Source organism: Sylvia atricapilla, chromosome 6, assembly GCF_009819655.1.
Source record: "Sylvia atricapilla isolate bSylAtr1 chromosome 6, bSylAtr1.pri, whole genome shotgun sequence".
NCBI classification, from domain to species: domain Eukaryota; kingdom Metazoa; phylum Chordata; class Aves; order Passeriformes; family Sylviidae; genus Sylvia; species Sylvia atricapilla.
The window spans coordinates 24409031-24433318 of record NC_089145.1 but is presented as its reverse complement, the minus strand read 5'-3'; the positions used below and the strand labels follow the sequence as shown (position 1 = coordinate 24433318).

The 24288-nt window shown below is 56.4% G+C and overlaps 1 protein-coding gene across 1 annotated transcript; it reads left to right on the top strand.

The window, feature by feature from the left end:
• The first annotated feature begins 40 nt into the window (after window positions 1-40).
• On the top strand, window positions 41-23465 carry LARGE2 (LARGE xylosyl- and glucuronyltransferase 2). The gene is made up of 16 exons (XM_066321189.1): window positions 41-78; window positions 5536-5696; window positions 16822-16995; window positions 17288-17544; window positions 17926-18008; window positions 18269-18396; window positions 18814-18981; window positions 19138-19242; window positions 19481-19593; window positions 19703-19828; window positions 19976-20131; window positions 20240-20403; window positions 20683-20961; window positions 21294-21440; window positions 21580-21775; window positions 21885-23465. The coding sequence occupies exons 3-16, from the start codon at window positions 16878-16880 to the stop codon at window positions 22080-22082; spliced, it is 2238 nt and encodes a 745-aa protein (XP_066177286.1). The 5' UTR covers window positions 41-78; window positions 5536-5696; window positions 16822-16877; the 3' UTR covers window positions 22083-23465.
• The last annotated feature ends 823 nt before the right edge of the window (window positions 23466-24288 follow it).

The window sequence follows — 24288 nt, the reverse complement described above, 5'->3', positions numbered from 1 at the left end:
GCAGCCCAGCCGGGCCGAGCGCCGAGCGGGCGATGGGCGGCGGGGCGGGGGTTTGAAGGAGCGGCGGCGGCCGGGCAGGTGAGGGCGGGCTGGGGCTGGCCCGAGCGGGGACGCGGTTGCCGCCGGCTGAGGAGCCGGGGTGCGGTCGGCGCTGGGGCGCCCCGGGAAGGAGTCGATCCTCCAGCGCTGCGGCGGGCGGGGGTCTGCCCACGGGTGGGTCTGGCGCTCCGCGGGGCGGCTGGGGGCGGTGTGCGGGGTACGGCCACCCATCCGTCGGCGGCTGCTCGGGGTCGCTGCCGGGGCTGGCCGCGGCACCGGTAAAAAGTTCCCGGTGGCGCTGGGGAATGAGAGCGGGCGCTGGGGAGCGGCGCTCGCCCCTTCGTCACCCGCCGGGGAGCGGCGTGCGGCACCCCCTGTCCCAGCCGGGGGCTCCCGTGGGCAGCCGGGTCGCTGCTTGCCCGGCGGTGAGGAGCCTCACTCTGCACCTGGCCAGGGCTCTGCGTGGGGAAGGGTGAGGTGTGACCGAGGAGGCAAGGACAGCCCCGCTCCGCTCGGGGCTGAACGGCCCGTGCCCACTCGCTGGGTGCGGAGCAGGGGAGGTGCTGCCCTGCGGGCAAGGTTGGGGGTCCTCGGGGACGGGGCTTTTCATCCTCGCGTCCGTGCGTGGTAGTGTGTGTGCCCGCCCGGGGCCGGGGGCACCGGAGCGGGGAGCAGGAGGGCGGCGGTCGGGCCGTGCCGTGGGGGCTCTCCCGGAGCGCACGCAGGGCTCGCACGGCCCCCGCGGTGCTCCGCGTTCGCCGCACCAGCACGGGTGTCCCCGAGCGCAGGCGGGAGGAAGCGCGGGGCCCGCCTGGCTGCAGCCTGTTGCAGAAGTGTCTCCAGCCCGTGCCCGGTGCCGCGATCTCCCTCCCTCCGTGCCGTGCCCTGCCCCGGCTCTGCCGCCCGCTCAGCCGAGGCTGCCGGCCAGCGCCCCTGCCCGCAGGCGGGCCTGGCTCCGCACGCTGCCCGGGGCAAAGATCGGCGCTGCCCGTGGGCCGGGAGGCGCTTCGTGGCCTCTCGGGTGCGCACAGAGCTGGGCCGAGCCGCCCCTCCTTCCTCCTGTCCGGTTACCTCCGCACAATGGGCACAGTGTGTGCCTGCGGCTTCCTCGGCGGGAATTACAGTTGCATGGGCAGGCACTTTATCCTTCCTGATCTCTCCTCTTCCCCCTAGGGTTTGTTTTCCAGCAGGCTGAGTTCAAAAAGGGCACGAGATACCGCTGGCAAGCAGTCTGGCGCTAAACAAACCTTTTTAGTCAGAACCACATGGATTAGACCCAACTTTCCATTCACATGCAGTGCTACCTGCGAGTTTTCTCTGAATTTCACGGTGGCTGGGCTGCTACTGTAAGTGCGAAGGCGGGTGAGATAGCACCCCTAGCCCGTGACAGAGGTCTCCAGTACAGCTTACTGGGGTCGGTGTGTGCTGCTGGAGACGCTAGGGGCATATCCGGTGCAGACTGCCAGGGCTGCTCTTCTTCAAGGAGATGCTCTAGCTCTGCCAGACAGCAATCTGAGAGCCGACTGCCTAGGAGTCTGCCAAAAGACACCTTGTCTTCAGCCAGAGGTGAAGCTTGATGCACAAAGTCCTTGGGCTACTCTGAACAGCACAGCTAGATTCTGTGCCTGAGTAAGGAGCATTTTTTTTTTTTTGTCAGATGCTTCGTCTTCACCCCTTGCCTCCAAACTCTCACCAACTGTCATGTCCTCTTTTGTTCCTCTCCTCTTTGCAGCAAGTGGGTTTGGAGGACAGTTTGAATAACATGGTGCTGCCTTTTTATGGTAAATATGTTGCAAGGGAGCACTGTGGATGGGGGGCTTCTCAAAGCAGCAGCAAGTCCATGAGACTGAGCAAGATTTAAATTGCCTTGGCTTATGGTGCCCATGGTGTGTGTGGTGGCAGAAGGAGTAAGGCTGGGTTGAGGGACTAGTTTCTCTTTTGACTGGGCCTAGAATGATGTAGGAGCAAGTCTTTCCTTCGTGCTTACTGTCAGTGTGGGTGCTGAGGGCTTGTGCTTACTGGAAATCCACCGGCTGTAACCGGGGCCAAATAGTTCCAATGCTCTAATGATGAGGGGTGCAGGCTCAGCACTAACAGTAAGAAAAGAAGCAAACCAAAAAAAAGCAAATGTTCTGCCAGCCCATCTGTGGGTACAGTGCTGAAGTCCAGCTTGCTTGGCTGCCAATGTCTTGCTCTCTGCTCAGATCCATGAGACCATGCCATTTCTGGGAAGCCTGACTTCAGGTGCAGCACTGCCACGGCTGTAAGGCAGTTCATTCTAAGTAAGCCTTAAAACATACCTTTCAGAGTGCTGCAGTGAGGATGTTTTCGTACAGTACCTGCCAGGGTTGGAGCTGGGGAGCAGGATGTCGAGGATACACTCAGTGTATTGATGCTTGGCTGTGTCTTGTGCCTGGGGTAGTTGGGGTGAGAAGTGGATATTCTCCCCAACCTTGTCTTCTTGGTGACCTTCCCCTGCCAGAAGGGAAGTAGCCTGGCGGTATGAGGTCAGGGATGTGGATCTTTTTGGCTGTGGTTGAAAATGAGCAGTTGTGATGAAGAATGAGATGGCCTTCCTGGCCCTCTCTTTAGGGTGTCCCTTCCTGCCCTTCTCAGCTCTCACACCATGGTCTGGCGAGGTATTTTCTTCGTTGCTGGATGAGCTCAGCCAATACTTTGAGCTAGCTAGGGATAAATTATGAATTGCTCTGAATAAACTGTAGATGGAAGTGTGTCTAAGGAGTATTTTAGTCCCTGTTACATGAACCCTGCCTAGAATGGAAGGCCTCATTCGCTCGTGCTATCCCACTGGAGGCCAACACCTTTCAGGAGAGCTCCAAATCTCTGTCCAAATGAGGAGACAAGGGCAATGAAGCGCACCAGGTTCTGAGCATGGCAATGCTGGTGGTGGTAGCTTGTCTTCTGATCTTGAAAAGCCCTCCTGGGGTCTGGAAATGCAACAGCTGGCAGGGGAAGCTGGTGGAGTAGTACCTAAGTTCCTGAAGTGTTGCTATCAGATCTGTTGCTTGAAGCAGTAGTCTGACAGGAAGAATTGCCTCACAGGGCCAGGTCAAACAAGCTTAAGGGACCTTTTAATGTGTGTTTTGACTTGGAGGCATTTTGTTGCTGTGTTCTGTCAGGGTGCCCCTGCCCTTCCCAGCTTAGCTCAGACTTGGCATCTCTGGAGAAAGACTCTTTTTGGCTTCCCAGGAGGAACAACATGTCTGGCAATGTGTGCAGAGCCCTGCTGCGAGATACTGACTGCCTCCTGCCTCCAGATGCCTTTTCCAGAAAGCCATTTAGAGCCACAGATTGTTACTTGGATAACTCCCTTTCCTGATTCATTAGCAATGTGCAGTCTCTCCTGTAATACTCAAATCTGCCTGTGCCAAGGGCTGAAAGGGAGAGGCCATGTCTTTTAATAACCATGTGATGCAGTTGGAAAAAACTTTTGGACACGTAGTTCTCTGGTGGCCTGAGCTGATGGAAACACTCCAAGGGAGAGATACAGCTGGGCCCTGAGTGAGAGGGCCTTTTGGTGCTTTTGGATGTGTGAGGGGTAACTGCTTGTGACCTTCCTTTCCCCCAGCTCTCCTTACCCCACCTGGAGAAGGCGGCAGACCTGGAGATTGGTCCCACCATGCTGCAGATCCTGCAGGTCCTGTGTGTGATGCTGTGTAGATAACTGCTGGTGGCTGGGTTGTGGCCATATGATGTGGGCTCTGTCCTGGAGAAGAGGGTCCGGCCGTGTGTGAATGGGAGCTCTGCTATCCCAGTGATGCTGTGGTGGATCCCAGTGGACAGTGCTGTGTGACAGGCACATAGCTGGCTCCCCCTACTCAGTACTATCTCTGCTGAAGGGGCTTTTGCTTTTCAAGCTCTTTGCTGTTGAAAGTAATCAGTGTTGTTGCCAGCTTCCTAGCCCAGGTGAAGGGACTTGGCTCTTACCTGCTGAACTGTTCCCTGGAAATACAAAGTTCTGGTAGCATGTGGGTGAGGGCCATGGGGTGTATGCCAGGAGGGTTTGGCACCCTGGTTCGTATCCTGTTCCTACTGCTCCAGAAGTATCCATCTCTTGAGTTTCCCCTCTTAGACCCTTTTGGTCTGAGGCGGGAGCTGACAGGCCGGGAGAAGCAGAGTGGGCATGATGCAGGAGACAGATGTCTGCTTACTGACATGTGCTGTAGGATCCATTCATGTCCTCTCTCACTGCCTGCCACCTTGTAGCCAGAATCTGATGGAGACTCACAAAGCAGAAGTTTTGTTGGGCCTTGTTGCTGAAGAAGGGTTTTGCTGAACAGTGCAGTGCTGTACTTCACTCTTTGAATTGCTGGATTTCACTGTTCAGGTAGCAGCTGTTGTTACTATTTTTTATTTCCAGCCCTTGTTGGGATTGATGTCACCTCCCTTCTGTCATATTGTGCTGTGCCAGGCTGGCCTGGGGTTTGCTGTGGCTAGAGGGGTGCAGGAATACAGCACATTGCAAACTTGTTTCTCTGTTTGGGCTTTTAAAACAGGTGGGACAGACCAGATACATGCTTTTAGTAGTTTTTTAGCTGCTTTTAAGGTCCTGCTCCTGTTGCATCTTAGAGCAACAATGTGTGGATAGAGGGTCTTTAAAACAAATCTCTCAATTCTTCTCTGATTCCTTTGCCCCAGCATATTAGTATGTCTGTGCTTCTGTTTTGGGCTTTGTCCTGATAAGAAGCTAAGCATCCTTCTAGCCTCCTGGGAGAAGGGCTTATCCATTTCATCCTGCAGTTGTGGAATACATGCGCCCAATGCTGTGGGAGTTGGAGGAAAGGGGTGCCCTGGCAAGATCCCAGCAGAGGAAGAGGATTTCCTCTGAGGAGGAGTAACATGTGCAGACTGCTCTGCTGTCTTCAGCACAAGTTATGTGCGTGATGTTTTTTGCCTGCTTTCTCTCTCCTCTGCCTTTACTCCCTCTCTCTCTCTCCCTCTATGCATCCATTGGGATAGACTCTCTTAACTGCCTTTATGGGGCTGCCCAGAGCATGTCAGGGGGGCTCAGGTTACTGGACATGATAGTTAACCCCTTTGTTGTCTCACAAGTTAAGACACTTGCTGCTGTTATCATGTCTGGGAGGGGGCCAGAGAACTTGCATCCCTCCCCCAGCTCCTGATCCTGCTGAAGGACTGGTGTGAGGCGTCGCATGTATTGTGATGGAACATTGTGGCGGTGGCTTTGCCAGCAATTCTGGGGACATGTGTACAGCCCTCCTTGCCTGGGTGGGAATGTGCCAAGGACAGTGCAGTGAACTGGGACTGGGAATATGCAGCATGCAGGTAGTGGTTCTCCCCGGGGCTGTCTGGGTAGCCTTGGGTGACACTGAGCCATGCTTTGTGACAGGCTGGAGGACAGGGACAGGACCAAGGTGTTGGGTGCTCTTATCTGTGACTCTCGGATGTGCAGGGGCCTGTCCTCAGAGCTCTCCTATGCAGTAGCTCTTCACGTGACTGTCTTTTGGGTTTCAGGTGACAGCAAGGTCCAAAACTCTCAAGTACAGCTGAGATGTCTTATCTGCCCTTCAAGCTGACAATCCTTGGTTAGAGGGGGGTCCTCACGGGCACCACCAGACTGTGCCAACTTCTCCAGCTGTTCCTAGCCACTCCTGCAACCTTGGCAGCCTTCAAAGGTTAGTTATCATGTATGTTAAGTAGATGGTTTACATGTGGTTGCTCCCTTGCTGTTTTAGTGCTTCTAAATTGGTAAACGGGATAATTGTATGGCAGAAGGGCTTGGCTCTCTGGGCATTTGGGACCTGTGGGAGGCTCTGGAGACAGCACTGGCACTTGTAAGCCCCCATAGCCCAGTTCTCTGGAGGGAAGGACCAGATTCCCCACAGCAATCCTTTGAATAAAGTGTGATCCCATCTCTGTGGCTGTTTACCTGAGTGTGCTTGTCTGGATCATTCTCCCCAAACAATACTATGGTCTATTGCTTATTTCTTGTGTAGTGGGCAGTAAGTTGCTGGGACCTGGACTGAGGAGCTGGAACAAGCTCTCTGGACCAGGGAAAATGGGAAGACTGCCTTCTGAAGGCTGAGAGCTTGTGCTGGCATTGTTCTGTCCTAGCAGCTTCTTTTCCCTCTGTCCATTACATCAAGTGTTTCTTTGGGGCCACTGTTCTCAGTGGCCACCTCTCTCTCCCTGCCCCTCATTAGTGTAGGGCTTGGCATGCCAGCAGGAGGGAGCCTCAGCATGTCTACGCCTTGATCGGATTTGTCAAGGCTCCTTCCCTTTTCTTCCTGTTCATTGAGGTCTGAAACAAAGCAAACAGAGGAGAAGAATTCCAAAGAATAGGAGTGAGGGAAGAGAGGAACGCTAGAGTGACAGGCTGCCCCTGCACACATGCACCCCCTGCCTTGGTCTGGTGGGGCAGAGCTGGTGGCAGAGCATTTTGGGAGGTGAGGCCATTCCTTGGCACTCCTATTCCCAGCTCTGGCACCAGCTGCCTTTCTCCCGTGCTGTGCTCTGGGGCTCCTGTCCTCACTGCTCAGGTAGCTTCCGGAGCCTCAGGCTTGCTGCCTACTCTGCACGGGCACGTGCACCTGAGCACAGCTTGAGGGAAGCAGGGCATTATTTGAACTGCTTTGTTTGTCTTGGGCTGTGGTAAAAGCTTTCCCTCTTTACCTGTGTCAGGAAATTTTCCCCTGCCAGGCAGATCCAAAGAAGCCCGACATGGAGCTCAACGTCCTGCCCGGGTGCCAGGGCGGTGAGGCTCTGGCGCCTCCCCATCTTGGAGCCAGATAAGTGCTGGAACAAAGCCCTTTTGTGCAGACAGGTGTGTGAAGTGGAGAAAAATGTGCTCTGGCACTCATGTTGTTTCCCAGGAGGCAGGAGGCTCAGGAGGGGAGTCATGACCAGCCAGATAAAGCTGCCACAGGTAAAGCTCTGATAGATCTCTTTGCTCCCTCCTTCGTCATCCCCAGGCCAGCACGCAGTTTGCCCTTCATCCTGCCCCGACCCTCCCATAGACTCGATCAGGGAAGGCAACAGGATGCTCAACAGCCCCAGTATAAAGCACTTGAGGTGCAAAACATCCCTGCTAGTAACATTCTTCTCCTTGCATTTAAGCCGCAAGGAACAGCCTTTAAACCGCAGCCTCTTCTTGCCTTTCCTTCTTCCTCCTTGTTCTTTACCTTCTGGCAATCTTGGCACTCCATGGTTTAATTAAGGAGCAGAACAAAGTGCTTAGACTCCAAAATGTGCAGATTAAGGGGTTACTAATCCTCCTCCTAAATGGGTGCTCACATCCTGTCCAGGCTGTTATCAAGCTTCTGTTCCCTGAGTGGAAACTTGGCCAAACTTGAGACCTCTACCTCTTTTCCTGCTTGCTGCACTGAGGAGGAAGGGCGAGGGGTGGCAGGAGAGCCATGGGGGAGAAGCAAAGCCAGCTGTGGGCTTGCAGAATTCTCAGGGTGGGTTTGTAGTCAGCAGTGGCTTTGCTTTTTGTGTCCTGTCTGGTTTTGCTGCTCCAAGAGCAATGAAGCAGGGGTTTGGTGTTTTTATTTTGGGTTTTTTGAGTGTTGTCTTCCTATTCTGACAAAATAACCTTTCTGTCAGAAGAAGCAACTGCTTTCTTTTGTGCTTGTGTGTTTGTTTGGGGGGTGGTTTGGTTCAAGTGTGTGCCTTCCCTGTGCATACACCCCTCTCTTGATTTCCCAGGAGTCTCTTCTGTGCTCTTACTCCCCGTGTATGCCCAAGTGCTGCAGCTCTGCTGAAAGGGCAGGGCTGCCTCACTAGTGGGTGGCTGGTGCCTGGCAGTGAGTGCCCCATGAGGCCGGTCGTATTCTCATCTGGGGAGGCTGAGATCCCTTTGTAGGCCATACCGTGTCAGTGAGAAGGGGAAGGTGGAGTATTTGTGGATCCAGATGGAGACACCAGGAGGGAAGAGGGAGTAGTGAGGATTAGTGTGGTGAGAAGGGTAAGACTCTTCCTGGAAGCATCCTGGAAGACCTGATTACAGGATGGTCTGAGCTCTTCTGCCTCTCCTGGTGCTAGCTGGGCACTGCAGAGAGGTTGCTGTGGATTACAGAAGACATGAGCTTTTGTCCTCAGCCACTCATCTGCTGCTTGGTTGAGTTGAGCTACGCTGTTTCTTCCCTGCCTTTGTCCTTTAGTGTGCAAGTTCAAGGTTTAGCTCAGCAGTGTGAGAAGCCCCAGGGACGGGAACACAAGGAGCAGCAGGAAGGGAGGAGTGTTAGTAATGGATTTGGATGTTGGGAATACTCTCCTTTCCACTGTCTGGCTGTGGGAACTGCCTCCCCTCTGGGATCCACTTCCCCTCCTTTTTTTGCCCCCATCAGTCACTGCCTCATTTCCACTTTGCAAGATGCCCTATGTTTTTTTTGCAGGTTAGTTTTTTGTCTTAGCCTGGACAGCAGTTTTTCCTCCACAGTATTGTTAGAGCCTCTTGGCAATGTGCAACCTTCTCTGTAGCTCAGAATCCCTTCTGATCTTACAAAATGCCCAGGGCACCCTAAGCGGATGGCACTATTGCTGCTTGGGTTTTTTAGAGCCTGCCCTGAGCCATTCTGGTTTGCTATTTATAGTGTGGTTGTTCCATTCCTGTGTGGATGAGCTCTGCTTTCAGCCTCACTTGGGCACTGAGGGCATTGGTGCCAGGAATAGCTCTGGACAGGGAAGATATAGGAGTGGCTGCTTGAGAACAGCTCCCAGTTTGGACTAGTCTCTTGTGGAAGAGGTACCAGGCTGCATCCATGAGCACAGCTGCTTTTCACACAGAGGAGGGGGAGTGCCTTTCTTGGTCAGTTAGTGTGTCTTGTGTGTGCCTGGCTGCTGGACTAGAGTTTGGCACTGGGAGAGATGGAATTTGGAAGAGTTGCTCCCAGTACTAGCAGGACTAGTGAGGGACCATAGTGTCACGCGCCAATGGCATGAAGCTGTATCAGCAGAGGATTAGGTTGGTTATTAGGAAAAACCCAGAGGGTGGCTGGGCACTGGAACAGGCTCCCCGGGAAGTGGTCACAGCACCAAGCCTGGCAGAGTTCAAGAAGCATTTGGACAATGCTGTCAGACACATGGTGTGATTTCTGAGGCTGTCCTGTGCTGAGCTGGGAGTTGGACTTTGATGATCCTTGTGGGTCCCTTGCAGCTCAAGATATTCTATGATTCTGTGCTGGGCAGTTGGCATGCCCTGCTCCTAGCATGTCCTCCAAGCAGTGATAGTGACCTTGTGTGTCCTGAACTGCTGCCCACTGGGTGGGTGGATCCCTTGTGGTGGGGACCTGCCATTCCCTGCACAGGGCCCTGCTCTCCACCCCCTGCGACCGAGGGAGCTCAAGCTAAGGCCTGAAAGGAACCTGCAGCACAAAAAAATCAACACCCTCCTCAGCACTGCTGCTTGGGCAGAGCTGCTTTTGGCTCATGATGCTCTCAGCTTGTCTGGAGTCCAGAGCTGGACAAATAATTAATTGCTTGATTTAATGCCCAAAATGAAAAGCTGGAGGGAGAAAAACTCAACACAGACAAATTTCGGAGATGCTTTATCTTTTCTTTTAAATGTAATGCAGTTCAATTAAAAACAAAACAAAATGAGATTTTTTTGCATGGAAAACAAAGCATTTTATTCTTGTCCAAAACTTGTAGTGAAGGAGCAAATAGCTCTGAGCTATCTGGAAACTGCAGTTTTCAATCAATAACTATTCAGCCAAAACCACTTACCCGGTTCTGCTGGTAACAATGCACAGCAGGCACCTGACAGCCTGGCTCACAGCCATGCCCCTGGCACTTCCCCAGAGGTGGATGGTGTCGTACCTCTTGTGAGCTGTTCCAGGTAGAGTGCCAATATGGGGTTGTTGGAGGTCCTTTGTCTCCTTTTTTGCTGTAATTAACCTAATTAATTTTGCCTGAGGTGATGCAGACCGGACAAGTGTATATAGGGGGTCAGTTTGGCCTGTTGTGCTGGGATATGGTCTTCCTTGTCCCACCAGGGAGCACCACCTGGTGCAGGATGTTCAAGAGCATTTCAGGGGAGCAGAGGGATGTGAGGTTAGTCCCTACCCATGGGCACTGCTAGCTGGAACTTGGGGTGTCAGCACCACACAGTATGAAATTCCCACCCCTTGCTGTATCACCATGATGCCTGCTGGGTGTTCAAGCTGTGCTGATGGCAGAGCTGGACCTGGTGGAGAGCTTGCTGCAGGCTGACTTGGATAAAAGCTGGAGCTCCTGGCTGCTGACCCTGCTCAACTCTGACCCCAGGAATTGTTGCAAGCCCACAGCAGTGAAAGTGTCAGGAAATGACAGGGTGAACAGGTATTGATGCACGTAGCGCATCCGGAGACGAGGACGCCGTGAACTTAATGGATTCAGAGCTGGCCATTAGCTGCAGCACAGACATCAGCAAAAATGCAGATAGTAGAAACCTAATCCCATCAGAGAGGAAGGGAGTTGGAGATCAGCCCCTGTCACTGCTCCTGTTTCAAGAGGCAGTTGGGGTCCTCCTGCACAGTGCCCAGGCCTGGTCCCTCCTGTGCCAAGCCGTGCTGGCCAAGGAGGCGTGTGGAGGAGATTTGATTCAGGGCTCTGTGGCCTCTGTGTCTGTCCTCAGTTAGGCTTGAGCTTCACCAGGCACAGAAAAAGGCCAGCCAGTGTTGATACTTCACCTGCCGAGTATCCTCTTAGCATCAAATGACTTGTGGTCCAGGGAGGTAAAGCTGGAAGCAGTGTGTTGAATACCTTCTCTGTGAGTTTGCTGGGGGTCCTTCCAGCTTCTTGGGCTTAAGAGGAGTGAGAGCACTTGGGGACTGCGCTGCTGTCTGGGTGGGCCCCCTTTACTTTGCCTGAGAGTTGTGGCAAAATGCAGCTGCCCAGCTTGTCAGCACTGCAGGATGTCTGGTGGGCTTAAGCCTCCTATGCCACACTTGCACGTTCTGCTGTGGCACTGGTCTCCCCACGTGTGCCCTGCGTGCCCTCCATGGCTGAGGCTGTGCTGGGCAGCTGAACCCAGTGCCTAGTTGTGGGCAGGGAGACTGAATCTGCAAAAGCAGACTGTGTCTAGCAGGGCCTTGTGATCGGAGTTCCTGCCAAGAGGAGCTGCTCCCCTGATACATTCCTGGGTTTCAGACATGAAGAGGTAAGCAGCAAGGCATTCCTGTGTCAGACCCAGCCTGAGCTTGCTGGTTTCCTCTGGAAACAAGGAAACAGTCTGGTGACAAGAGTCTCTGCTTCAGCCAAGCTTGGAGCTTCAACACCCGTCAGAGACTTGTAGCTCCTTTTCCCCGAGCGCTGTGGTTCTGCCAGAGAAGGAGAAAATGGCTTTTCAGTGTGACCTCTGCAGAATAAAAAGCTGAACTCGGGGCGATAGAACTGTGTGTGTGGTAATCTTATGGGTCTGAGAAGCGCTTGATGTTTGAGAATGAGCAGTAACTGAGGCACAGCTGCCACGGATTTTCTCAGCAGCTTGGTGGTGTCTGGGGGCAGTGGGGAGATGAGGATGCTTCCTCCTTTTACAGCATGTGTTGGTATCCAACTCTGTGGGTGCTGCTGGATCCCACCTCTAGAACACGGTGGCTGTTTTGCCAGAGGTTGCTCTTTCCAGGGAAATACAAAGGTGAAACTCTCACTTAGGGTTTGCTTATCATAAGACTGGGGAGGCAGGGACAGCATGGTAATCCAGAGCATGGGGTTTTAATCCTGTTCTCCAGGCCAAATTCCATTCCGCCTCTGTAAATTCCTGCAGCTATCCTGGTCTGCACTGCCTGTGTGGTATCTGCAGGCTGGCACAGCCCCCTCAAGCAGCAGCATTTCAGGCATGGGGAGCAGGACAGGGAGGTCATAAGGCGCTTTATCAGATGGGTGCTGCAGTACACACTTTAAAGGTGATCTGCTGAGTGAGGAACCAGCCTGTCCCCTCCCATCTCTTTGTTAAGAGCAAAAGTGATTGTCCCCAGTTGCCTCTCTTCAAAGTATGGTGCCTTTTCTGAGTTGCTAGTCTGGCTGTGCTGTTCTTGTCACAGCTTTTGGGCCCTTTCTCACCTCCTGCAAACTTGGGAAGCTGTTGTGTTGGACTTCTACTGAACCAGTCTAAGCAGGTCAGCTAAACTGTCACTGTTCCAAAAATGAGACCTGGGAGAAGAATTTGCGGCTTCCCTACAGCTAGGTAAGACAACAGTCACCATAGCTCCATGAAATCACTTGTCTCCTGGCTGCCCTGCAGCTCTTTATGGGGAGCAGCCAGGCTACTTTTTACTTTTAATGCCCTGGGGGGGAGGCAGTAGAGGGGGCAGCAAGCCTCGGGCTGACCCTGTGCCCCTTCAGGCCTCTGATTGGTACCCACAGGCAGTGTAGTTATGCCTCATCATCTCTCTGCAGGGATACATAAGCTCTAGAAGAGACAACAGGCTAAGACACCCACCCTACCATGGACCTTGCTGCCAAATGTAATCTTGTGGTAAAACAGAGCTGTTTCCCTCTGTGCTTGCAGGGCTGGAGGAAACATGGTAATGTGATGGCAAAATTTCCACTGCCTGCTCTCCCTAAACATTAACTGCTCACCTGATTATTACTGAGCCATAGAGAGCGAAGGCCGTTCAGGCTGAGCTATGGGGCCTACAAAGAAAAGGGGATTTCCTGCAAAAAGAGTGGATCTTGGAGGAGTGGAGTGCCAACACACAGGCAGCTCTCAGGGGGAGCCTGGGGCAAGCAAAGTGGCTGCACTTTCCCAGGAATGAAAGTTGCTTGTGTGTGGAAGGGTGGCCGGCATACAGCCAGCTTTGGGCTCCTGCCCACGCCTCAGAGGTCGGTGTGAGCATGCACTGGTGTTTGTGCAGCTGCCCAGCTCTGCTGGTATGGCGTTCACTGTCCCCTGGACATTGCCCTGTTGTCACTGGAGGCAGGCTGTCCCAGCCATGAGACAAGACCTGGGTCTGACCTGCTCCTTCCCTGGTATCCACTGTCAGCTTCTTCCAGCTGGAGAGGGGACAGGGGTACCTTTTTCTGTCGCAGTGACTGTGTCCCCTGATCCCTGCTGAAGCAGGAGCTGCTTGCTCCTCGGAGGAATGTGGGGGAGGGAGGATAACCTGCTGTGAACAGCACTTCTGCCCTGCACACGTGCTGGGGTTGGAAGCCGGCAGTATTGGGAAACCTCTCGTCTTACTGCTGGCTGTGCTTGTCTGGTGAGCAAGGAGACTGAGGAGGGAGGGCGGAGAGGCCCCAGGCCACGACTGCAGGGACGGCTAGAGCCGGGAGCTTTCCATGCCGTGCCATGGCTGCTGGTACCCACTGTGCCCCTTGCCAAGGAGCTGTGGAAGCAGCTTGCCCTCTGCTTGCAGTGTCTCTAGTGTTTCACAGAGGAGGAGAGGCTGTGTAGCTGCCTTCTGGCTTGCCATCCTCACCCCCATGAATACCCTAAAAATGCCCCTGCCATGCCTGTGCTCCCCAGCAGCCTGCCTGTTCCTGCCTTGGCTGGAGAGGGCCTGGCTGGGTCTCAAAGCTCTTGGTGCTGGGAGCAAACAAGGTATGGTGGCCAGGACAAGCATGTGGAGAGGCTGTGGAGGTCAGCTGGAGCAGGAGGCAGTTTCCTCTGCTGCAGCGGTGCTGTTGGCAGTGGGCTGCAGGAGATCTGGACCGCTCCCAAAGCACGGGGAAGCCGTGCTGGACACTGCCTCAGCTGGAGCACATGATGGATTCCGTGGGGCAGGGGCAGGACGGGCTCCGGGAGCCGAGCGTGTGTCCCGGGGCGGCCGGGGGAGCGAAGGGAAGGGCCCCTGCCCTGGGGAGCCGCCGGCTCAGAGGAGCAGCGGGGCAGCGCGGGTGTTTCCTCTGCCTGCCGGGGCAGGGCTGGGCTGAAGGGCGCTGCTGAGGAGCCGCCGCCTGTTGTACCGGGGCTCTGCAAGGGCAAGCAGGAGCCGCCCGAGCGGGAGGTAAGCGCGCCTCCCGGGGCAGCCACCTGGGTGCTGCTGTGGCTGCGCGGGCACGCCGGGGCGCGCCTCGCCTCGCCCGGGGCCCCGGGGTGGGGGCAATTTACATCGCATAGGAGCGCTGTGCCGGCGCTCCGCGTCCCGCTCCTGTGCCTGCTGCCGCTCCTGGCCTCCTCCCACCGCTCCGGGCGCTGGACACCCCCGGGCCAGGGCTGCCGCTTTTGCCCAGCCCCGGGGCCGGCGCGGGGAGGGGTCGGAGCTGCAGGTAGAGCCTCTTTCTGCATAGTTAGCATTCCCAGCCCCGGCCTCCTGCTCCTCCTTCCACCATCCGGCTTACTCCCAGTGTGCTGGGCAGGTCTGGCTGAACACTGCACCCTTTCAGTGAGCCCTGCTCTTCTGGGCCACAGCGAGGATGAGACAGCAGGGAAACAATTCTTTCTCTTTCAAATCCACAGCGAGGCTTGCACTCTGCTCTGTTGATGGGCAAGCGCTCTGACGGTGACCAGTATCTCTTCTCTCTGGGTGGTAGCAAGGTCTGCATCCCACCCTCGCCATATTTGCATCCCAGGTAGGCCGTGGAGCCGCTCTTTGCCAGTCATGGGGAGAACAGGTGGGCTCTGCCGCCATCCCGAGGCCCCCAAAGATCTCTCAGGGAGGACAAAGTCTTCTCCATCTGCCCCAATAAAGGAGGAGGCAAGTGCTAGGAAGGGGGTAGATAATTCTGATGCTTCCCTTTTTTCACTATGAAGGAGGGATATTGAGGCCTGGGAGTGGGAAGGGAGCTGGAAGGAGGATGGATTCTTCCCAATTTACTTTGGGCAATTTTGCGCCCCTGGCACTGGGGGCTCTTGAGTAGAAAGCGAATTTAATCTCTTGTTTTGTTTGTTCTTTCTTCCTCTGAAAGGGGGGCCGGCGGGGTGTGCGGGGGGAGCTTGGGTTTGAGAGCAGGGAGGAGGGGGAAAGTGTCAGATCTAGAAGGGAGGAGTAAAGGGAGGACAGGGAACGGCAGCCCCGGGAGAGAGCAGCAGCAGTGGGCTGCCAGCCGGCTTGGGAGGCGCCGGGGAAGGAGGAGGCGAGGGGAGAGGCAGGTAAGGAAATCAGCGCCTGGGGGGAAGGCAAGCAGCCAGGTGAGGAGCAGGACAAGGGGTAGGGGGTGCTGTGAGGTGGGGGATGGATAGATCCTTGGGTGCCTCTGGGAGAGGTTTTGAAAACCGACTTGCTGCTGGTCCCATCTGGTCCCGCAGAACTGCCATCCTAGTAGTGTGTTCACTTGCAGGCAGGGGACAGAGTACCATTCCTGCAGTGAGGGGCCGCGGGGGCAAGTGGGAGCAAGACGCGTGCTGCTGTGTGCCATCACCTTCTCTCTGCTTTGTTTGTGCTAAAGTTGTTTCTCTGCCCCTCGGCTTCCCTGAATGCTGGGCGCTGGCTGACCTCCCCGGCCTTTTCTCACCATGCCCTCCTGCCATCGCCCTCCAGCCTGATCTGAGCAGCCCTCCAACTTTGTGCGAACCTCAGCGTGTGGGACGGGAGACAGGCTGGCAGCAGCGCGTGGAGGCCTCGCCATGTCCAGCATAGCCCGTGGCTGTGGCAGGGAGAAGGAGTGCCTGGGCCTGGTGTGCTCCAAGTGCGAGCTCTGCCCTCCCTGCCGTGCCTATGCTTGGCCTGCTCTATAGAGCACAAAAGCAGGTCAAGCCCGGCCTGGCTTGCAGGGAGCGGCGATGCCAGTAGACAACTTGTCCACCAGGAAAAAGTGCAGTTCTCAGGGGCCGTGCCTGCTGCCACGGGAGCTCAGCTGGATCTCCAGTGAGCTGGCGTGGCCATGGCCCAGCCCTTGCAGAGACCCTGAGTGTACCTCCCTGGGGGTGGATGGGGCCATTCATCCGCAATTCCTCCAAGGGGGCTGGAGCTTGCAGCCGGCCCCAGGGGCCGCGGGGAGGGTCGATGTGTGTTCTCCTAGGCTCCAGCCCCCGCGGCCCCATGGGCATCTGCACATCAATGGGCTCCAGCGGGGTGTGTGCAGGGGGAGCAGACCCTAATCCAGCCCATTCAGCCCGACGGCGGCTTTTGTTGTCCAGATGTTGCTCGCCGGGGGCGCGGAGCCGCGGGCAGGGGTGCAGAGCGAGGGCAGGCTGCGGCGGGACAGGACAGGCGTGTCCTTCCCCGTGGGGTCTTCGCCTGCCCGGGCACCTGGCTCCGCGAGGTCCCGCCGGGAGCAGGGCTCTGCCCGTCGGGGGAGCCTCCCGCCGGCGGCGGAGGAAGGGAAGCGGCCTGACACGGGTGGAAGAGCCGCGGCGGGGTGGGGAGGCTGCCCGATGCCTCGCTGCGACCGGGGAGCGACTTCCACCCAAGTGTTTGGAGTTTTCCCATCGAAGTGGGCGGGCGGCGGCGCTTGGGTGCGGGAATTTCCCGAGCCCCCCGGCCCTGCGTGAGCCGCGCTCCAGAGAGGGAGAGGGACCGCGCCCCTCCCACGGGCAGGCTCCGGGACCCGCTGCCCGGCTCGGGAGGGCCTCTTCGCGTTATTACCTCTCCCCTTCTCTGTGAGCCCTAGGCCTGCGGGATGGCAGGGTGCAAGGCACAGAGGTGGGGTAAAATCTCTTGGAAACCTTCTTCCTGTCCCCGTTCCCCTCCGTGTTTGAGCTTCCCCCAGGCTCTGCAGTGCTGTCCGGATGGCAGAACAGGTCTTGGGGGGGAAAATGTTCCATCATGGCAGGAGTGTGCTGTCTGGAGCGGTAATGGGTGTCTGTTTCACTGCTTCAGTTGCCGAGGTACTGTCCTGGAGGGAGCAGGTGATGGAGGATGTCCTGCTGGGGAGATGTTGGCACACCTGGGTGCAGGCTGTTGGTGACACCTCTCTCTTTTTCCCTGTCCCTCACAGGCTCTAGGATGCCAGGGCCAGCCGGACTCGGATTGCCCACCTGATCCTTGTTGCCCATGTCCTGCCAGCACATCATGGTGCGCTCTTGGCGCATGAAGCTGAAGTTGCTGCTGGCCACAGTGACCCTGGCCATTCTCCTCTCCTGGCTCTACCTCTTTGTGGGCAGCCTCGAATGTGAGTGAGTCCTTCTCGTCCTCCTCAGATCAAGGGACAGTCCGCAACAGAGGGGGGGCAGCGGGGGATTAGGCCTTGGGGTGGTTGCTCTGGCCATGCAAGTCACTGCAGGTGTATCTGACTTGAGGACATCTCCAAGGACATCTCTGGAGATCAGGAGAGCAGAGCTGAGATGTTGGCTGGGCACTTGTGAGGCGTGCTGAGACCTCTCAGTTGTGGCTCTGCCCCGCCACGCACGCCTGGGCTCTCCTGGCCTTGCCGTGCCCTTTGCATGCCCCTATCTCTTCCACAGATGGCCGCTTCCTCCTGCTGCCGCCCTGTCTGGGCGAGCAGCCGAGCCGGGACGTGGAGCGGGAGGCGCTGGCCTCACGGGTGCGCAGGGTGGAGGAGGAGAATCAGCAGCTCCGCCTGCAGCTCGGCCAGGCTCAGGCGGAGGGCAGCGAGGGCAGCCCGCAGTGGGGGGCTTCTGCCGAGGACAGAGACCCCCCTGGGGGCGAGAGGAGCAACCACACGGCCTGCCCCAAGCAGCGGACAGTGCACAAGTGTGAGGTGGGTGATGGCACCAGCACGGTGGCATTGTGGATAGGGAATGTTGGATGGGAGGCTGGGACCCTGTGGAGCATGGATGTATGTACAACTCACCTAGAACTGCTCTCCCTGTGCTCTGGCCATGCTGGGGCCTCATCCTGGCTCTCCACAGTGCTCAGTGGGTGAGGGTATATTCCTTCCTCAGAGGAGACAGGAGTGGCAGCAAGACTCCTGCTCCCCACTTCTGAGTTAGAAAACTCCCACCTCTCTTTGTGGCTCCTTCTGCGTGGGAAAGGTTGGGTTTTGAGGCCTCTCCCTGTATTGTGGTCTCAGAGAGGAGCTGACAGCCCCTGAAAGGAGGGGATGTTCAGTCTCCAAAAGGCGCTGTTTGTCTTTGGGCAGCTCCTTCATGTCGCGATTGTGTGTGCTGGGCACAATGCCAGCCGGGATGTGGTCACCCTGGTGAAATCCATCCTCTTCCACAGGTGAGGGGGAGATGTCGTGCCAGAGGCCTGCTGGTTGGGGTTCTCAGATGAGCTGCTGTAGCGAGGCAGTGCTGCAGAAGAGGGGCTCTATGACCTCTCTCTATCCCTGGTCCCACTGCTTACAGGGACAGAGGGGAATTTGTTTCCTCCTCGAGAGGGTTTTTTCCATTTTCCCCCTCAGCTGATGTATGTCCCATGAGAGGGATGGGGATCTTTGTCCTCTTCATTCTGCTGTGGTGCTGAATGTTTGCCCTTGGCAGGAAAAACCCCCTCCACTTTCACTTCATAACGGATTCAGTGGCCCACCAGATCCTCCAGACGCTCTTCCAGTCCTGGATGGTGCCTTCTGTCCACGTCAGCTTCTACAATGCCGATGACTTGAAGGCAGGTGCTTGCCCTCCCTTTGCCCTGTCCCAAGCCAATGCTTAGAGAGTCCAGGGGTGCAGCAAAAAGAGACGAGTGAATGGGGGGTGATTAATTTTTTCTTGCTGATCCCTGGCTCACTCTATCCTCTTTCTTGTTGCTGGTGCTGCTGAGAGGGGAGCACAAGGCTGGTACTGGTGGGGTGGGGAGGTGCCTTGCTGTAGCAGTGCCTCTGTGGCGGAGCCGAGTGCCCCAGTGAGACACTGGGGGCCAGGTGGGGGTTCTGCCAGCTGGAGGAAATGCTCCAGGCTCGGCTGGCTCCACAGATCTGCATGCCCTTCAGTTGCTGGTCTCCTGTGCACGGGGTGCCAGGACACGCAGCTCTCCTGCCTGGGAAGGGCATGACCATGCCCAGCCCTGAGGTGTGTTCCCTTGCAGCCAGAGGTGTCGTGGATCCCCAACAAGCACTACTCCGGCATCTATGGGCTGATGAAGCTGACACTTACCAAGGCACTACCCTCCAACCTCTCCAAGGTCATTGTCTTGGACACAGACATCACCTTTGCCACCGACATTGCTGAGCTCTGGGCTGTCTTTGGAAAGTTTTCTGGTGAGGACAGGGGGTCTCTGGGGCCCTGGCAGGGCCTTGGGTGCTGAGCTCAGGGTGGCAGTGCCTGCCTGCCCACAGAACCGGCACAGCGGGTTTGCTTGGGTCCTCTGAACCAACAGTAGGATGAGCTGTGTCCATGTCCCTCTGTTTCCTCAGAAAAGCAGGTGATTGGGCTGGTGGAGAACCAAAGTGACTGGTACTTAGGCAATCTATGGAAAAACCACAAGCCATGGCCAGCCCTGGGACGTGGCTTCAACACAGGTGAGTGTGGGCAGCCGGGGTGGGAGGTGCAGCCTCATGGCACAGGCATGGGGAGACTAGGAGAGGCTGAGGTAAAGTAAGAAAGTGGTGGGCCCAAGAGGACTGCTGCAGCAGGGTTGTGTGGGTGGGCACAGAGAAATGGCATGTCCCAGGGGCTGGAGGCATGCAGGCACCTGTGCCTCAGCTCTGTAGTGGCTGGGTGATCTCTCTGTGATGCAGTGCCTTCTCTGGCACTCAGGGGTGATCCTGCTCCTGCTGGACCGCCTGCGTCGCCTGGGCTGGGAGCAGATGTGGCGGCTGACAGCGGAGCGGGAGCTCATGAGCATGCTCTCCACCTCGCTGGCTGATCAGGTAACTCTCCCTCCTCTGGGGCAGCTTGGTCCTTCTGCATTCCCACAGCACTGCTGGCACAGGGGATCTTCCTCATCCACCCATGCACTCACCTTTCCCTCTCTCCTAGGATATCTTCAACGCGGTGATCAAGCAGGACCCATCCCTGGTGTACCGGCTTCCCTGCTTCTGGAATGTGCAGCTCTCTGATCACACCCGCTCAGAGCAGTGCTACACTGAGCTCTCAGATCTCAAGGTGGGTGAGGTTGCCACCTTTGAGACTGGGGAGGGCCTGAAGGACAGTGCAGGCACTGGAGGTCCAGGGGAGTCAGCATGGCATCTGAGGGGTGGGGAGCCTGGTGCCGCTGACTTCCCTTGCCTGGGGTGACACACTACTGCTCAGGTGATCCACTGGAACTCGCCCAAGAAGCTGCGGGTGAAGAATAAGCACGTGGAGTTCTTCCGTAACCTCTACCTGACCTTCTTGGAGTATGATGGGAACCTGCTGCGCAGGGAGCTTTTTGGCTGTGCCAGTCTTCCCAGCCCACCCAGAGACCAGGTGAGGCTGGCTGTGACTCTGCCCCCAACCCCAGAGCTTTGGGTGGGCAGAGACCTCACACAACCTCCCCTGGGGCTCCTACTCTCCCTCACCTTCATGGTGTTGCAGTTGCAGCAGGCGCTGGAGGAGTTGGACGAGGATGATCCCTGCTATGACTTCCGCCAGCAGCACCTCATGCAGCACCGCATCCACCTGTTCTTCCTGCAGTACGAGTTCCTGGCCTTTCCCAGCCCCACCGATGTCACCCTTGTGGCTCAGCTCTCCATGGACAGGTACTTGCCAGTAGGACTGGTGGGAGGTTGGAACCCACCTCCACTCCTCTGGGCAGGCTCCACAGCTTTGAAGCTATGAGGGAATCTCATTTCATCATTCTCATGCCAGCATTCGGCAGTGAGGAACAACACCCCAAGCTGGGAGTATCAGTTCTTCCTGCTCCCTCCTGAACCAGGCGTGCCTGGCACATGGCTGTGTGGAGACGCCCAGTTCTGGGTTTGGTTCAGAAGCTGCCTTAGGGCAGGTCTGCTGCTCAGGCTGTGCCGTCTGCTTCCCAGGTTACAGATGCTGGAGGCCATTTGCAAGCACTGGGCAGGCCCCATCAGCCTGGCGCTGTACATGTCGGATGCCGAGGCGCAGCAGTTCCTGCGCTACGCCCAGGCCTCAGAGGTGCTGAGCGCCCGCCGCAACGTCGCCTACCACATTGTCTACAAGGAGGGGCAGTTCTACCCCATCAACCTCCTGCGCAACGTGGCCTTGGCCAACACGCAGACGCCCTACGTCTTCCTGACGGACATCGACTTCCTGCCGATGTACGGCCTCTACGATTACCTCAGGTACGGCTTTTTCCAGCTGGCTCTTGCTCAACCTGCTGGGTTCCCCAAGCACCAGAGTTTTCAGCAGACACCCTGAGCAGCAGCTCTCAATATGCAGAAACTGTTTCCTTTGTGCTCAACCTTGGGGTCCTGCCCTTGCTTTTGTCAGACACTAGCAGATGAGGAAGGCTGTGAGGGTTGCCCTGCTCCTGCTATCCCTGCATGGTACCACTGCAAATTCTCAAAACCCTTAATACCAGTGTGGAGTGGAGGATAGGCTGGAGGGGCTGAGGAAGGAGGCTGTGGCCATGCCTCACAGTCAGGGAGTCCTCACGCCTTTCCTACTACCACAGGAACTCCATCCAACAGCTGGAGCTGCCCCAGAGGAAGGCAGCTCTCATCGTGCCGGCATTTGAGACCCTGCACTACCGTCTGACCTTTCCCAAATCCAAAGCAGAGCTGCTCTCCATGCTGGACATGGGCTCCCTCTACACCTTCAGGTAGGGATTAACACGTCCAAGCAGAATCCAGCTGTGTACCCTTGTGCCTTGGGGCTGTGCACCCCCTGTCTCAGAGGGGAGTAGCAGACCCCCTGCATCCTCTCTTGTCACAGTCTCTCATTTCTGTCTCTCCCCGTAGGTACCACGTGTGGCCAAAAGGCCACGCCCCGACAGACTATGCCAAATGGCGGACGGCCACCGTGCCCTACCGCGTGGCGTGGCAGCCAGACTTCGAGCCTTACGTTGTAGTGAGGCGAGACTGCCCCAAGTATGACCAGAGGTTCGTGGGCTTCGGCTGGAACAAAGTCTCCCACATCATGGAGCTGGATGCGCAGGTGGGTGAGGGGCTCCTGGCACCGCAGAGGCGCCGGGGGCTTGTGGCTGGGCAGTGACACGTTGGTACCACCAAGCCCATGATGGTAAAGGCTGCTGCTCTGTCCCCAGGAATATGAGCTGCTGGTCCTGCCCAATGCCTTCATGATCCACATGCCCCATGCCCCCAGCTTCGACATCTCCAAGTTTCGCCTGAGTGCAGGGTACCGGGGCTGCCTCCAGACGCTGCGGGAGGAGTTCCACCAGGACCTGTCACGGCGATACGGGGCTGCTGCACTCAAATACCTCACTGCTGAGAGAAGCCTGTGATGCCTGCGGACAGTGGGTGCGGGCCACAAGCAGCACACTGGAGAAGGGAGGGCGCAGGGCCTCCCTCCTGCCCCTGCCCACCACTGCAGCCCAGCCTGAGGGAACGGAGTCAGCAGCACAGCCTCTCCAGCCCACCAAAGGCATGCCTGTAGATGAGGTGGAAGACATCAGCTGCAAGAACAGGCAGTGCCTGCAGGTCAAACTGCTGCAGCCTTTCTGTATTACAGGGGAATCTCCCCATGCCAGGGTCCAGGACTGTCATCTCTTTTAGCGGATGAGGATTCCCAGTCTTCATTAGCTCACCTCACCTTAAGGCCTGGCTCCTCCAGAGATTTGGGAGCTGTACCCTGTTCTGCCTCTGCTCAATGGTCCCAGGTCTCAATCCTCCACACACCCCTCTGGGGTTTTGGTGAGTTGGAGATGAGGTTGTAGAGCAACCCTTCACATCCTTTGTGGAGCAGGCGCAGAGGAAGCCTCCCAGCACCCTGGGAGGGGCAGCCAGGGAATACTGTGAGTAGTTGGATCCTTGGTTCAAACCCAGATCAAGGCTGGCTGGTTAGTTAATGGGGGGAAATATTATTATTCCCTGTCTATATGGGTGCAGTCTGCAGTGGAGCTGGCACTGTACAGGTGGTGTGGGACTCACCCAGAGCAGGATGAGCTCCCAGAGCAGGATGGGCTGTCCGCTGTCGCCAGCAGTGAGCTCCCCAGATGGACCTGCACCTCCCAGCTGGGAGCAACCATGCTGGTGACAGACCCTGTCCTGTGCTGGTATTGTCCCACAGGGCAGGGCTGCCAACCATCCCCAGGGCAAAACAGCAGCTTTGTGGGCCAGCACAGGCTGAGAGAAGTTCCTGGTGGGGCCCACCCTGCTTCTCCCCAGCTCTTGGCAGCCCACTTGTTGCCATCAACAATCAGGGACATGGCTGACACTGGAGAAGACCATAGCTGAACGCTGGGGAACCCCATGCTGGGGACAGCTTGACAGGACACTGTTCTACCGCTATCACACACTGGAGCACAGAGGATGCTTTCCTCACACTATTTAAATTATTTAATACTTTTCTCATAAGAATTCAGTAATTAGGGTGTCTGGGGTTTGGGTTTTTTTTTTTTTTTAAATCTTTTCTTCTTCCCAGATGATTTTGCTGGTAGCCCTGGAGGCTCTCCAGGCCAGTTGCTGCTGCAGTCTCCACTGTTCTCTTCTTAGCTTTGCTCTGGGCTGCAAGGGCCAGCTCTGTACGGGGTGAGGATTTCCGTCCATGGTGGGAGCGGCTAAGAGGAACCATAGAAAGCGCGGGGTATGGAAAGGGCACGAGCGCCTCTTGCTTATTCTCTCTTTTTAATTTAATTTTTAAATTAAAGCTTTTTTATTCTTTTTCACATTCTTGTTAAAACTGCCTGGTTATTAATTTTTTCTGCTGTGAGCCTGCACAGAGCAGAAGGGAGGGAGGGAAGGCAGCAGGAGAAGAGCAGTGGAGGAGTAGCGCAAGGCACACAGGAGCCCCTGCCAGCTCTGAAAGGGCTGGTGGTGCTGCCTGAGGTGGGCTTAAGGCTGATGGTGCTGAAATGGGACCCAGACAGCCTGCCTGCACAGCCAGCACCCCTGAACTGGAGCCTGGGGCATCACGGCTTAGGCACAGAGTCAGTTTAACCACACCTAGGTAGAAGATGTGGTTGCATGCAGTGGTGCTGCAGCTTGTTCCTGAGAGCCCTGACTTTATAAGACTCTTGGGAATAAAAGCCGGCTCTGAGGCCCCACAAGATGCCAGCCTTGCAGCTGCAGGGGGGAGGATGAGGATGGTTTGCCAGGAGCAAGTGTTGAGGCTTTATTTGGGAAAAGGCTGTGAAGACATTGCTCATCACTGTGAAGCCAAGTGCAGCTCCACCTCACCAGTCTCTAGCAGGCAGCTTTTGTTTAATACAGCTCAAGTTCACTGCTACTGTGCTGCTGCCGCTGCACTAAGCAAGATCAGAGGATTAGATCAGATTTAGACATTGCTAGAGCCATGGTGGAGCAGAGATGAAGCAGGCCTCTTCCAGAGGAAAAGCAATAGAAATGGTGGCTCTGTGGTTGTTTTGGAAGGTGTGCTGGTATGCCTGGAGCAGGAGGGCTGTACACCACCATTTCCAGATCATCCTTCCCAGCCTAGACAGTCCCTAGCCCGAAATGTTCCTGCAAGGGTGGAGGTATCTGGAAGAAAGC

Bases quoted from the DNA above. Each gene is read 5' to 3' on its own strand.
- LARGE2 (XM_066321189.1), top strand. From the start codon at position 16,878: ATGTCCTGCCAGCACATCATGGTGCGCTCTTGGCGCATGAAGCTGAAG. The intron at 16,996-17,287 runs GTGAGTGAGTCC...TCTCTTCCACAG, and splicing joins CTTTGTGGGCAGCCTCGAAT to ATGGCCGCTTCCTCCTGCTG. The intron at 20,132-20,239 runs GTGAGGCTGGCT...ATGGTGTTGCAG, and splicing joins CCAGCCCACCCAGAGACCAG to TTGCAGCAGGCGCTGGAGGA.